Here is a 13,668-nt window from a genome sequence, read left to right as displayed (position 1 = left end):
TTTTTTTTTTTTTTTTTTTTTTTTTTTTTTTAACTTAAATTTATTTACTTAGAGCAAGCTGGGGAGGGTCAAAGAGGAGAGACAGAATCCCAAGCAGACTGCACGCTGCCAGCGCAGAACCTGAAGGGGGGAGCTCAAAGTACTGAACTATGAGATCGTGACCTGAGCCGAAATCTAGAATTGGACCCTTAACCACCTGAGCCACCCAGGTGCCCCTGTTTTTTAATATTAGCTCTATTGTTAGTCTAAACTCATTGGGTTTGAAAACAGTTTACATATAATAATAATTACATCTTTTTCTTTTTAGTTCAGCCTTTGTCTATATGTATGTATATATGTGTGCTCTTTTAAAATTCAGAAAATTCAGAATTAGGGGCGCCTGAGTGGCTAAGTCGGTTAAGTGTCTGACTTCGGCTCAGGTCATGATATCACGGTCCGTGAGTTTGAGCCCTGCGTCAGGTTCTGTGCTGATGGCTCAGATCCTGGAGCCTGCTTCGGATTCTGTGTCTCCCTGTCTCTGCGCATCGCCTACTCGTTCTGTCTCTCTCTCTCTCTCAAAAATAAATAAATATTTAAAAACTCAGAATTTAAGGTCATACTTCATATATATAGTCCTGCCTTTTTAACTAATATTGTTGATATATTTTTACTTCAGTAAGTATGTTTCAAAAAAATTTTAGTGGCTATGTAAAAATCCAGCATAAATATACTATAGTTTGTTTAATAAGCAATATTCTTTGTTCATATAGTTCATTAGTCATTTTTTTGATCCTAAAATGTGTTGATAAATATTTTTGTATAAAAGTCTGCATGAATCTGTTTCTTTTTTTAATGTTTATTTATTTTGAGAGAGAGCGTGAGAGTGTTTGCATGAGTTGGGGAGAGGCAGAGAGAGAATCCCAAGCAGGCTCTGCGCTGTCAGCTTGAGCCCAAGAAATGTGAGATGGTGACCTGAACTGAAATCAAGTTGGATGCTCATCTGACTCAGGCACCCAGGTGCCCCTTGGGCTGGATAATTTTTTTGTTGTGGGGAGCTATCCTGTTCATTATAGAATTTTTAGCAGCATTCCTGGATCTACCCACCAGATGCCAGTAGCATCCCCTCCAATGGTGACAACTTAGAATGTCTCCAGTCATTGCCAGATATCCTTATAGGGGGCAAAATCACTTCCAGTTGAGAACCACTGTAAAATCATAGTTCTAACCAGTTTCACATAGTTGCCAGATTCTTTTAGCTGTTTTTTCCAATAGAATATAAGTTCCTTTAAGGGCAAGGATTGTAGGGCTATTGTCTGATGTAGAGCTATTCAATAAGTATTTGAATAAATACTCAGTATAATGGATCCAAGGTATTTCGTGACATAGAGACCCCATTATAAACTGGGACTTAGGTTAATTATTAAATGTATAAAGGCTTCTGGAGGTAATTTTACAAAAGGAAGACATATCTGATGTTTTTTATTAGTGGTTTTTGCACAAGCAGACAAATATCCCTAGTGTTTTTCTTTACGTTGGATATCTTCTTTGGTTTGTCTGTTTATTGGTTAGCTAGCTTTTGTTTGGATGTTACCTGTTTTGAAGTTCAAGTCCAGAATTAATTGAGAAACATAGGATTTGTGCTTAATATGGAATGCACAATGATATACCCCCTTGTGGGTGGAGGGGAGTGGTTTTACTGACTGTAACTCTTCTGTTCAGTGAAAGTCTTGGTAAATAGCTTTCTGTTGAATTTTAAAGTTTTTTTTTCTTGGACTTTTCACCCCTTTGTATATTTATTTGTACATGAGTAAAATATTAATATTTCTGTACACTAGTTTTTTTCCCAAAGGCTGAGTCAGGAGGATATGAGGAATTGAGGGGAAGAAATTAAAAAAAAAATTTTTTTTAATGTTTATTATTTATTTTTGAGAGAGAATACGAGCAGGGGAGGGGCAGAGAGTGAGGGAGACACAGAATCCCAAGCAGGCTCTAGGCTCTGAGCTGTCAGCACAGAAGTGATGTGGGGCTCGAACTCATGAATCATGAGATCATGACCTGAGCCAAAGTTGGACACTTAACTAATTGAGCCACCCGAGTGCCCCAAGGAAAGAATATTTTTGAATTTGGTTCTAAATTTGATAATCTTTTCTCATCACTACCCTGATGAGATTTTTGGGAGAGGTAGGAGGCCTTCCTGCTACTTAGTTTTTTTATCAACCTGCTCCTACACCAATATATAATACTCGTTTTAACCATCGCCAGCATCTTTGAGCTGTGCCTTCAAGATATCAAATCCAGTCACTCTACCCTTACCACTGGTACCTACCCGATTCTAAACTATTTCCATCTCTTGTCTGGACTATAGTAATAGTCTTCTCCTTAGTCCCTTGCTTCTATTCTTTTTCTCCCTCAGTCAATTCTTCACACAAGCCAAAGAGATCTTTAAGAAATGTGAATCACATTATGTCATTTTGCCTGTGGAAAACCATTCTGGTTTATAGTGTCAGCTAATCTATCTTCTAATTGATGTTAGTTTCTATACTAATTTCAATTTGAAGGTAGTAACTGTGTTTCTTATCTTTTTCCAGGAGGAACAACACAGCATGCTGGGCTCTGGATTTAAAGCTGAGCGTTTACGAGTCAATTTGAGATTAGTCATAAACCGTCTTAAACTGTTGGAAAAAAAAAAAAGTGAGTAATGCATGATTTCCTTGTATTTTATTTCCCAGAATACATCACCAGGTTCTAGCATCCTAATAATTTGGCTCTGTTAGCTACTACTATGAAGTCTTAGGGATCCCATATCCTTGAAGCTTTAGATATATTACTGCTGCCCTTTGTGACAAGTTAGACTGAATCACTTTGTTGTAGGGAATGGATAACATGACTCCTGAGGTGGAAATTTTTGGCTACACAAACAATAGTCTCACCTAGATAGTGGAGGAAGTTCTAGAGACTAGATGAGTTGGGACTAGATTTGTTAACAGTGAGCTAGGATGTAGAAGAAACACGCACTTCTCTCTGTCGGAGTGGAAGTCTCCTGCAGGGCAGGCGGCTCAGTGTACTGCTACTATGTGACTGGATGTGATTTGTGACTTAGCGGAATTGGCCCAGAAAGCAAGGAAAGAGATTGCTGACTATCTGGCTGCTGGGAAAGATGAACGAGCTCGGATCCGTGTGGAGCACATCATCCGAGAAGACTACCTCGTGGAGGCCATGGAGATCCTGGAGCTCTATTGTGACCTGCTGCTGGCTCGGTTTGGCCTCATCCAGTCTATGAAGTAAGATATTTTGTATTTTTTAAAAAAATCTACATTTAGGTATGGTTTATAGAAAAAGCTGTACATATTTTATGCATGCAGTTTGATGAGTTTGGACATATGCATACATCCGTATACCAGCACCACAATCAAGGTAATAAAATTTGTTTCCTCTAGAAGTCCTCGTGTCCCTCCTCTCCTCTCCCTTTATTGGTACGAATACATGACATCAGATCTCTACCCTCTTAACGTTTTTTAATTTATTTATTTTTAAGTTAGTATTTTGGTTTTTAATTTTTTTAATTTAATTTATTTATTTTGAGAGAGAGAGAGCAGGGTTAGGGGCAGAGAGAAGGAGGGAGGGAATCCAAGTAGACTCTGCATTATCCGCACAGAGCCTGATATGGGGGCTCAAACTCACAAACTGTGAGGTCAAGAGTCGGACGCTTAACTGGCTGAGCCACCCAGGCACCCCTGTTTTTTAATTTTTTAATGTTTGTTTATTTTTGAGAGAGAGCGCGTGCACATAACATGGAAGAGGGGCAATGAGAGGGAGACGTAGAATCTGAAGCAGGCTCCAGGCTCCAAGCTGTCAGCACAGAGCCCAGAGGGGATTTGAACCCACAAACTGTGATATGACCTGAGCTGAAGTCGGACGCTTAACTGACTGAGGCACCCAGGTGCCCCATACCCTATTAACATTTTTAAGTGCACAGTACAGTATTGTTAACTATAGGCAGTGTTGTTCCAGAGGTATCTAGAACTTAATTCATTTTGTGTAAGTGTAATGAAATAATGCATTTTGAAGACCTAAATCAAATCACCTCTTTGAGAAAGGGAATCTGTGAAAGCATTAATAGTGGTTTCTTACTACATGTGGGCAACTAGCACTAGGGGACTACTTCACATACCCAAGGACCTTTTTCCTAATGGCTTTGCTGGAAGGCCTGATCTTGATATAGACAATTGTTGAAAAGAAAGGAAGGAATCTGAAATCAAAAGGCCTAAGTTTGAGTCTTGGCTCAACCATTTCCGGACTTTGTGACCTTGGGCTTGTCAGTTAGTTTGACTTTCCCCACAAGTAAAATAGGAAGCCTAGAGTATTTTATGAGAATCCAGTGAGATTTGTGAAAGAGCTTTCCAAGGCTATCAACTATATGATACAAATGCTAAGGTTTGTTGGTTTGTTTTAAAGAATGTTAAATTTTATTAATTTTTCTTCCTTAATTAGGGAACTAGATTCTGGTCTGGCTGAATCTGTGTCTACACTGATATGGGCTGCTCCTCGACTCCAGTCAGAAGTGGCTGAGTTGAAAATAGTGAGTACAACCAGTTTCATTGATGTCTGTAGTTTGTTAAATTGTTAGGTTGGTTAACATAAATCATTTCTGCTTATTTGACAAGATATTTTGTACACTTCTTATGTTGCCTTTGAAACAGGCTTTGTAAATTTGTAAATTTGTCTCTACCTCCTTTTCAACCCTTATATAATGCAACAGAACAGTGTTTTGCAAACATGAATAATTTTTTTAAAGAGCAAAGTGTTGTGTACCTTCAGTTTTGTCTTATTTTTATTGTAATGTTATTTAAGTATATTCAAATAGGAAAGTTCTTACACAACTGTAAACCAGTTAACATTTATTTAAGGTCACATATTTTGCTTCATTCATTAATTCCACAAATATTTATCAAGTTGATGTTTTGAGCCAAGTGGGCACTGAGGGTGCAACAGTGGGCAAAATATGACAGTAACCCTACTCTTGTAGCTTAGAATCTAGCAGAAGAGCTAGACATTAACTAAAAACTTTCACCTCACAGCACAGTTATAGTACTGACTGCTAGTATTCAAATTCATTTGAGTTGTTACCTGTTTTCTACATCTTTGCCTTTTTGTTTTATTCTGTAGATTGTCTCAGTCTTACCTCCTGACCCATCTTTTTTCTTTTTTCTTTTTTCTTTTTTTTTTTAAGTTTATTTTTGAGAGAGTGTGTGTGTGGGTGGCAGGGGCAGAGAGAGAATCCCAAGCAGGCTTGCAGTAATAGCCTGAGCCACAAACCACAAGGTCATGACCTGAGCTGAAATCAAGAGTCGGACAGTTAACCGACTGTGCCACCCAGATGCCCCTTGAGATTTCCTCTTCTGTGGGTTTTCATTTATTTATTTAAAAAAAATTTTTAACTTTATTTTTGAGAGAGGGAGTGGGGGAGGGGCAGAGAGGGAGACACAGAATCTGAAGAAAGCTCCAGACTCTGAGCTGTCAGCACAGAATCCTGTTTTCTACCTCAAGGGTGTAAGTTGGCTGCCACAATTTCTGAGAACCATGGGAGGAGGAAGCCAAAGGTCTCATTCTTGTCTTATAGAAGACTTAAAATTTTGGTTGTCAGTAAGTATCTTTGCTCTCTGCTGTGCGTGGAGTTCGGAGTCCTATTAGTTTAACCTCCCCAGAGAGTAAGCCTCCTGTATTCTATTCCTGTAGGGACGGTAGTCCTAGAGTTTTGTTGGTAGAGGAATGGGAGAGTAGAGGCAACAGGTTCTTCTTTTTTTCTTTTCTTTTTTCTTTTTCTGTTGTTTTCTTTTTAAGTAAGTTCTACGTCTGTCATGGGGCTTGAACTCACGACCCTGAGATCAAGAGTCACATGCTGTACCAGCTGAGGCAGCCAGGCAGTTGCTTCTTATATAGACTTTTAACTTTTTTAGTCTCTTTTTTCTTTTTCTTTTTTCTTTTTAAGCAATCTCTGCACCCAACGTGGGGCTTGAACTCATGATCAAGAGTTGCATGTTCCTCCAACTGAGCCACCCAGGAGCCCCAACCCGGGGTTAAAACCTCGTTTTAACCTCTTCTGTACTTTTCCTTTATATCAAGATTTATTCAAGATGAAACAGATTTATATGTTTGTTTTTTAATGAACTCATTAAAAACTAGAAGAAAACTAGGCAGATTTAAAAAGATAATCTCATAGTGGAAAAGGCCACAAAAGCCATGAACAAAGTGATTACATTAATATAATAAAAAATTTCTGCATAGTATAAAGCAACCAAGAGCGTTATCAAAAGACAAAAGACTAAATTACATCATAAATACCAGGTCTATATATTGAACAATGAGTGCCTCCTCACTGAGCTCTCAGGTGTTGGGAACACTCTGGTTCGATGCCAGTCATTTCCTGCCTGGACTATTACAGTAACTTCTTGAATCTTCTTTCTATACCTACTTTGGTTTCCTTTAGTCTCTTCACCATTCTGTCAGAACAGCTTAGGGTTCTATTCAAAACAGAGATCTGATCCTGTCACTACTTCTTGCTTTAAAGCCCTTTAGTAGCTGTTGTTCTTGTGATCGAAACAAAATTCCTAATATGACCTATATGATTCTGCATTTTCTGGCCCCCACATGCCTTTCTTACTTCATTTCCTATGGCACTCCTCCCTTGGGCTCAACACTTACTTTATTTCAGCTTGAGGATTGGCCCTGTTTTTCCACCAGAGGCCTTTGCACATGCTGTTACTTTGCCTTGGTGGCATTTATTACAGCTCATTTGTATCTTTATTTGTGTGATTGAGTAATGACTGTTTTCCTCAGAGATTACAACCCTCTATAAGAACAGTGTCTGTTTTTGTTCATTGTGTTTATAGCATATATCATAATGTCTGTAATAGAATTTGGCACATAGTTACAGCTCAGTGGATGGCTGGATAAACAAGTATGAATATGTACCCCTTAAGGCTTTATAGACCCTGGTTGTTTTGAATTCTTGTAGTAGAAAGAAGCATGTTTACTATTGTTAGGAGGAAGCTTGAAGTAGTTTTTAGGAATGGTTTCCACTTTTATTTACTGTTTTGCCTTTTTTTTTTTCTTTTTTTTTTTCTCTGTAGGTTGCTGATCAGCTCTGTGCCAAGTATAGCAAGGAATATGGCAAGTTATGTAGGACCAACCAGATTGGAACTGTGAATGACAGGGTAATGAACATACTTGTTAATAAACATGATGCAGTAGACAGGGATGTGGGCATGTTATGCTATTGCCTGTGTTGATTCTCGTTGGTCCTGCTGTATGGCTGAGTTAATCTAGGGTTGCATATTTCATAGGGTGAGAGGCTTTCTGGTTGGCAGTGTCGTCACCTCCTTACTCCGTCCCTAAACTTCTGATTGTGAGGCCCCCCACCCCCATCCTTTGTGCCTCTTGTGATTTGTGGATGTAGAAGCGAGGAGAGAAGTGGATGAATTCAAATATGTACGGCGGTGGTATCAGTCTTAGCAACACCTGGGTTGTGTGTAACCAGAGAACATGAAAGAGGCATGGTTTTGCAGTATGTCTCGTGACTGAAAAAAGAAATCCTGTAACTAGTCTGAACCCCTTTTTCTCAATTTACATATAAAATAAGAGGAACAAAGTTTAAAAGTGAGACAAGTTAGGTTTAAGGCTAGTTGGCAAAGATGTTAATCCTGGGTGTTTTACTTATAGCTAATGCACAAACTGAGTGTGGAAGCCCCACCCAAGATCCTGGTGGAGAGATATCTGATTGAAATTGCCAAGAACTATAATGTGCCCTATGAGCCCGACTCTGTGGTCATGGTGAGTTTAGAGTCTTTCAGAGTACAAAGGGAAATGAGTCTTTGGATATCATTTTCTTTAAAAATAACCATATTCTTTTCATTAAATTTGTGTGTGGGAGTTTAAGCCTTTCTCTGCTTGGGTAACAATAAATATGCCTGCAAAGAGTATTTTAAGGATCAGATGAGATGAATGATGAAAGCACTTTGAAAAGGTACAGACCTTGATACAAATACAAAATGGCATTGTTGGTTTTCAATGCATTTCACTGAATTGAAGCAAGAAAGGATCCTGAAAGATTTATTGGGTGCCTGCCCTGTGCCAGACAGTACACAGAAATACAGAGATAAAAACAAGGTCACTGTCCTAAAGAGGCTTGTAGTGTAAGGACGGCAGATGTACAGATAATAATCACTCAGTTAAGGTTGGTGGGGTGTAGTGTGTGGTTTAGTATGCTGTTTAGACAACCTCCCCCCTATCCCAAATACACTTCAGGATAAAAGCATTTATCCTCCCAGCTCTTGAGAATATTGGTGACTGGTGCTCATACACAGCTGAGTGCTCCTCCAGTAGTGGCTCTCAGAAGAAAGCTGCTTCATCCAAAGTCTTTCCTTAGGGGCAGCCTGTAGTTAGTAACTGGGATTTTAGACTCTGCCCCATTTGAGGGCACCTGCTGCAGACCCATCCCAGCTCCAGAGCTCCCTAAGGAATTGACTGAGCAGTTGCTATGACTACATGGCAGCCCAGCTTTTCCCTTTGCCCAGCCCTGCTTCCTTCACTCCCCACAAGTCTTTATCCCAAGAGACTACCCCAGTAAACTTCCTCCATGCTGACCTGCATCTCTGAGTCTACTCCTGGGGGACCTGGCCTGCAGTGTGGGTTAATGATACAGGTTTCTCTCTTCTTCTCAGGCAGAAGCTCCTCCTGGCGTAGAAACCGATCTTATTGATGTTGGATTCACAGATGATGTGAAGAAAGGGGGCCCTGGAAGAGGAGGAGGGGGTGGTTTTGCAGCACCAGTTGGTGGACCTGACGGAACAGTGCCAGTGCCTATGCCTGTGCCTATGCCCATGCCCTCTCCAAGTACTCCTTTTTCCTACCCACTTCCAAAGGGACCAGTAAGTATACATATAAGCGTGGATATAAACTCTAGAAAATGTAACAGAAGAAGAGACACATCGGCTGTATGAATACACACAAAAGTTGTAGGTTGTCAAGATTGAGCAGTAAGAACATTTGGTATTAGTGATCATATCGTGGAAAAAAATACCGGGATTTGGAAAAAGTCTTTTGGTTTGTCTATAGTAAATGATGTGGGAAAATACAGAGAGATGGTGTTAAAGAAACTTTTTCCTATAGGTTTACTGGTAAATACCTTTGGGACCTTTTGCAGCCATACTAGTTTTTTCCAAAAATGAATACTGCTTATTACCAGGTGGAAAAACCTCTTTTGTAGACATTTTGTAGACAAGGTCATTACTAGTAATAGGAGAGTTTGATTATAATCTTTCCTTGTCAACATGGAAGTGGTTAATTTAGTAATTTGAAAACTAGCCTTTGGCTATAGATCTTTGAAGATCTAGAATTCTTCTAGGCATTTTTTTCTCTTTTTTGGCTCTTGAATATATGTATATATTCAATATATATCTTGAATATACACTGAATATATGTATATCTCCCTTACCATACAACAAACCTCAGAAAACTCAAATTGGGGCCGTGTGTCTGATGTTACCTTTCTCCTCTTGCAGTCGGATTTCAATGGATTGCCAATGGGGACTTACCAGGCTTTTCCCAATATTCATCCACCTCAGATACCGGCAACTCCCCCATCGTATGAATCTGTAAGTGGTTGAGCCTCTTTTGTAAGCAGCAGGAGAGTGACTCCCATGAAGAGAGAGCAAAATAATGGCCACAGGGAAGGCAAAGTTTTGATCAATTCCTGGTACCATCATTGCTCTTGCTTTGGATTCTTGTGTTGCTTTAACATTACCCTGGAAGTTGGGTGGTGGCGGCCGCAGCAGCATCATCATTGGTGGCAATGCTTTGTCTGCACTTAAGCCAGGAATCAGGAAGGAGCTGAAGGTCTCTTAGAAAGTTCACGTAGGGCACTTGCCTAGTTTTTTTGGAGTAGGGCAAAGAATTGTTTTGAGTTGGTATAGTCCTGCTGTTGGAATATCATAATTAAAATACCAGTTTTAGGAATTCAACACTGTGTAAAGGAATAGTGGCCAGATTTTTGTCTTAAATAGAAGTGTCCAGTTAGTAAATTTCAGCCAATATTACTAATTTTACATTTTAGTTTTGTAGGTAAAACTTATAAATATAATCATTCCTTGAATTGTTGGTGGTTGCACAGCTTTGATTCTAAATTAGAGGGCTCCTTTTCTGTCACCTTTGTTTCCTCAGCTAGTATGTGCCTTTTGAGACCTATTTCCTTCCATCTGATGAATTACAGAGAAAACAAATTGATAGGGCGTTTGCTGGGAGATCTTCCTGTTCCTGAACTTGTTTAGTGTTCTTTCCTTTGGTTTTCCCTTGGGCTTATTTGGTCTTGCATGCATTGAAGCATTGCCCACAGCTGTTTCTAGGAATGAGGTAGAAGATCTTCAGTATTTGAGGACTTGGTTCTTGGAGAGATGAATTCAGTGGGTTAGTGCTTTCTCTCTGCACAGAAGGTGAAGGTATCAAAGAGAGGTGTTATGGTGTGGTAAGAATTTCCTTTTTCTCTGCTTGGTGGTTTAGAGTTTAATGTGGTATCTGTCTAGCTGGAAGATCAGAAAAGAGTACAGGGGGTGGAGGGGCAGTTTGTTTGGAGTGGTTCTGTTGCTTCTGCTTAGCTTTTGGAAAACATAGGGGCTTATACCAGTATCAGTACTTTCTCTCTAGTAATGCCTTTGCTTTCTCCCTTGGTAACAGTATTTGTGTTTCAGGTTGATGACGTTAATGCTGATAAGAATGTCTCTTCTGCACAGATTGTTGGTGAGTGTGAGTCAGAAACCCTCAGTGCTGAACCTTTTTGCTGTTTTCTCATTACTGCTTCCACCTCAGAGAAAGTTTTCATGTCCATCCATGGCATTTTACCCACATGCCCTGTCCTTTCCCTGAGAGTAGTATGACAAAAATCGAACTCAGGATTTCCCTTGTCCATAAAGAAAATACCGTTCTGGCCCCAGAGAATCTTTCAAGTTCCTTGTTTCTGTTGGTGGTATTATTCTTTCAACCTCAAGTTCTTGATGTTCTTGCTGCTTCAACTTTCATTGTATTAGAAGTATCAAAATTATTTGTATTTATATAAATACATGTTTATATTAACAAACTTGGGCATTAATGAGGGGGCAGTAGATAAAACCATAGTGAATAGCTCAGTGACTTTTCACAGAGCAAGCATGCTGTGTGGCCATCTACTCAGAAAATAAAACACTACTAGCACTTCAGAAACCCAGGGTGGGGGGATGCTTTTAAAATTTGGGGATAGTTGTTTTGTTGAGGTATAATTAACATAGAAAAAAATACACAGAAGTATATATTTTGATGAGTTTTGATTTTACCTAACAGTGACTTCAGTCAAGGTGTATTAAGTTTCCATCACCCCAGAAAGTTCTCTTATGTTCCTTCCCAGTCCATTCTACCCTGGAGCCAAATGTTCTTATTTTCTAAAACTATAGTTTAGGTTCACCTTTTCTAGAACTTAGATACAAACGGAAAGGGGGATGATTTTAACTTGTAAAATACAAAATGGAAGAGTGGAAATTCTGATTCTGTTACATCAAACAATGTAGACATTAATATTCCTTATAAAATTTTTCTTCCCCTAATCCTTAAAGAGTGGCTCATTCCAACAGAATTTTAGTGCCACCCCTTGGACTTTGTTGTTACGGGAGCAGACCTTTGTGAAAGGGCACAGTCTAAGAGAACGCATTGTGTACCTGGTTTCATGTACCACACCTGGAATTTCTCTTAAAATTTCTTCTTACCATAGGAAAGTAAAACAGGATTCAACTGTATTAAGGGAATGTAGATCTTAATTGTACTGAAAATTTTATTGATCTTTAATCATATTTTTCTTGTGTGTTTTGATAGTTACATTGTTTTTGCCAAAGGGGATTGTGGGCTTTGAGGATCTGAGCCCCTTCTCTGGCATTTGTAACACTGGGCTCCTTACCCTTATTTAATTAGGTCCTGGGCCCAAGCCGGAAGCCCCCGCAAAGCCCCCTTCCAGACCTGTGGACACCTGCGACAACTTTGTACTACCAGAGTTGCCGTCTGTGCCAGACACACTACCGACTGCATCTGCTGGTGCCAACACCTCAGCATCTGAGGACATTGACTTTGATGATCTTTCCCGGAGATTTGAAGAGTTAAAAAAGAAAACCTAGATCTCTTAAGCCAGGCAACCTCCACACTCTGGGATTTGAGACGGCACTGTTTCTCCTTGTAACAAAGAATCTCCGTGCAATTCTTTTTCATCTCTTACCATCACTGAGCACACTTTTCCTTTGGGCTCTCTTCCTGCTCTAAATTCTGCTGCTTTCCAGTTCTCTGTTGCTCTTAAGAGACTAACAATTAGAGTCAACGAGGCCAGAGCAGCCTTGGCAACCTTGCTTGTTCGTCTCCTTTGAGTGTGATCCCAGGTTCGCCCATCACCTGTCCTTCTGTCCCTCCGCAGGGAAAAGGTGAAAGCATTGTAAGGAGAGCTGCCAAAGATGGCTGGACACGGAGGACATTACTTCATGAAGTCTCTCTCAGTCCTGTGCTGAAGTTCTAGATTTAGAAACAAACCCCTCTGTACAGAGGGATTTGTGGTGAGCAAGAATCAAGACAAAAAGGTGTGATCTGAATGGGAAGAGAGACTGATGCTGGAAGCCTCTTTAACAGTTCTTGGAAGCTGGGTCCTCTCATTGGCATATACACTACTTCTTGCTGCAGGGCATTGTTCTACCTGGATCCAGTTGCAAAGTTTATTTGGAAAGTTGAAGGCTTCTCTTAGTTCTGCTGGATTCTCAGGGAGCCCTCCGTGGCCTTTTGCTTTGAGTGCTGTGTTCTCCTTTTACCAGAGGGCAACACTGCATAAATTCCTGTTTTTCCCCATAGCATGTTCTGTTGGATTGCATTTACTGGCAAATGGCGGACAGGTCACATGTTGGGCAGAAGTCACCATTCAAGGCTAAGGTGGGCTTCCAGTTGCCTTAATAGAAGTACTCAAATCTCTTGGGTAGTGAGCTGGAATGCCTACAGGAGAAGAAGGGTACTTGTTTTCATTTGAAAACTTTATGATTAAGAGAACCTTTAAAGACTGATATCAGAAAATTTTTTGGTGCCCATAAAAAACATGGCTGTAGTTCACTACTTTCCTAGATGGATGAGACTATTACTGTTGTAACTTAATGTGCTCCTTTTCCCTATAGATAAGGCTGTCCTTCCCCAGAGGGATGGTTTTGGGATCAGAAGGTAGGACTCTGGCTTATGTGTAGTGTAATGTATATACTTGTTTCAAGCAACTTTAGTGTTTTTGATTGGTTTGTATCTATCTCATAGCTCAGTAGCTGATAATAAAGTTAAAAATTCTGTGCCTTGCTGAATTTGGTTTGGTCAAACGATGAGGTGCACATTTGGATTTTAGTGGAGATTATTTTAAGCAGTGACCCATGCTGGGCACAAGCCAGACTTTAACTCTTTGGTTCCCTGGGTCATGGGGATGCCTGCAGCAGTGAGGAGCCCATTTCAATCTGTGTGTGTGTGTGTGTGTTTTAATGTTTATTTTTGCAAGAGAGTGAGCAGAGGAAGGGCAGAGAAGGAGACAGAATCCTAAGCAGGTTCCACACTATCAGCACAGAGCCCGATGTGGGGCTTGAACCCATGAATCATGAGATCATAATC

The 13,668-nt window shown here is 40.0% G+C and overlaps 1 protein-coding gene across 6 annotated transcripts in view; it reads left to right on the top strand.

Moving 5' to 3' along the window:
• IST1 (IST1 factor associated with ESCRT-III) overlaps nucleotides 1-13,370 on the top strand; it is a 31,777-nt gene extending 18,407 nt beyond the window's left edge. For 2 of the 6 annotated variants that reach the window (XM_045443388.1, XM_045443387.1), the window contains 9 exons: nucleotides 2,568-2,670; nucleotides 3,080-3,260; nucleotides 4,471-4,558; nucleotides 7,110-7,193; nucleotides 7,699-7,809; nucleotides 8,700-8,906; nucleotides 9,540-9,632; nucleotides 10,722-10,770; nucleotides 11,968-13,370. In XM_045443388.1, the coding sequence (XP_045299344.1) occupies nucleotides 2,583-2,670; nucleotides 3,080-3,260; nucleotides 4,471-4,558; nucleotides 7,110-7,193; nucleotides 7,699-7,809; nucleotides 8,700-8,906; nucleotides 9,540-9,632; nucleotides 10,722-10,770; nucleotides 11,968-12,167 (1,101 nt within the window). In that variant the 5' untranslated portion in view covers nucleotides 2,568-2,582 and the 3' untranslated portion in view covers nucleotides 12,168-13,370. Of the gene's footprint in view, nucleotides 1-2,562; nucleotides 2,675-3,079; nucleotides 3,261-4,470; nucleotides 4,559-7,109; nucleotides 7,194-7,698; nucleotides 7,810-8,699; nucleotides 8,907-9,539; nucleotides 9,633-10,707; nucleotides 10,771-11,967 lie in introns of those variants that run through there. The other 4 variants (XM_045443390.1, XM_045443389.1, XM_045443393.1 and 1 more) reach the window with 4 other exon arrangements.
• The last annotated feature ends 298 nt before the right edge of the window (nucleotides 13,371-13,668 follow it).

This window comes from Leopardus geoffroyi, chromosome E2, assembly GCF_018350155.1.
Source record: "Leopardus geoffroyi isolate Oge1 chromosome E2, O.geoffroyi_Oge1_pat1.0, whole genome shotgun sequence".
Taxonomy (NCBI): Eukaryota; Metazoa; Chordata; class Mammalia; order Carnivora; family Felidae; genus Leopardus; species Leopardus geoffroyi.
This window is presented reverse-complemented; position numbering and strand designations above follow the sequence as displayed.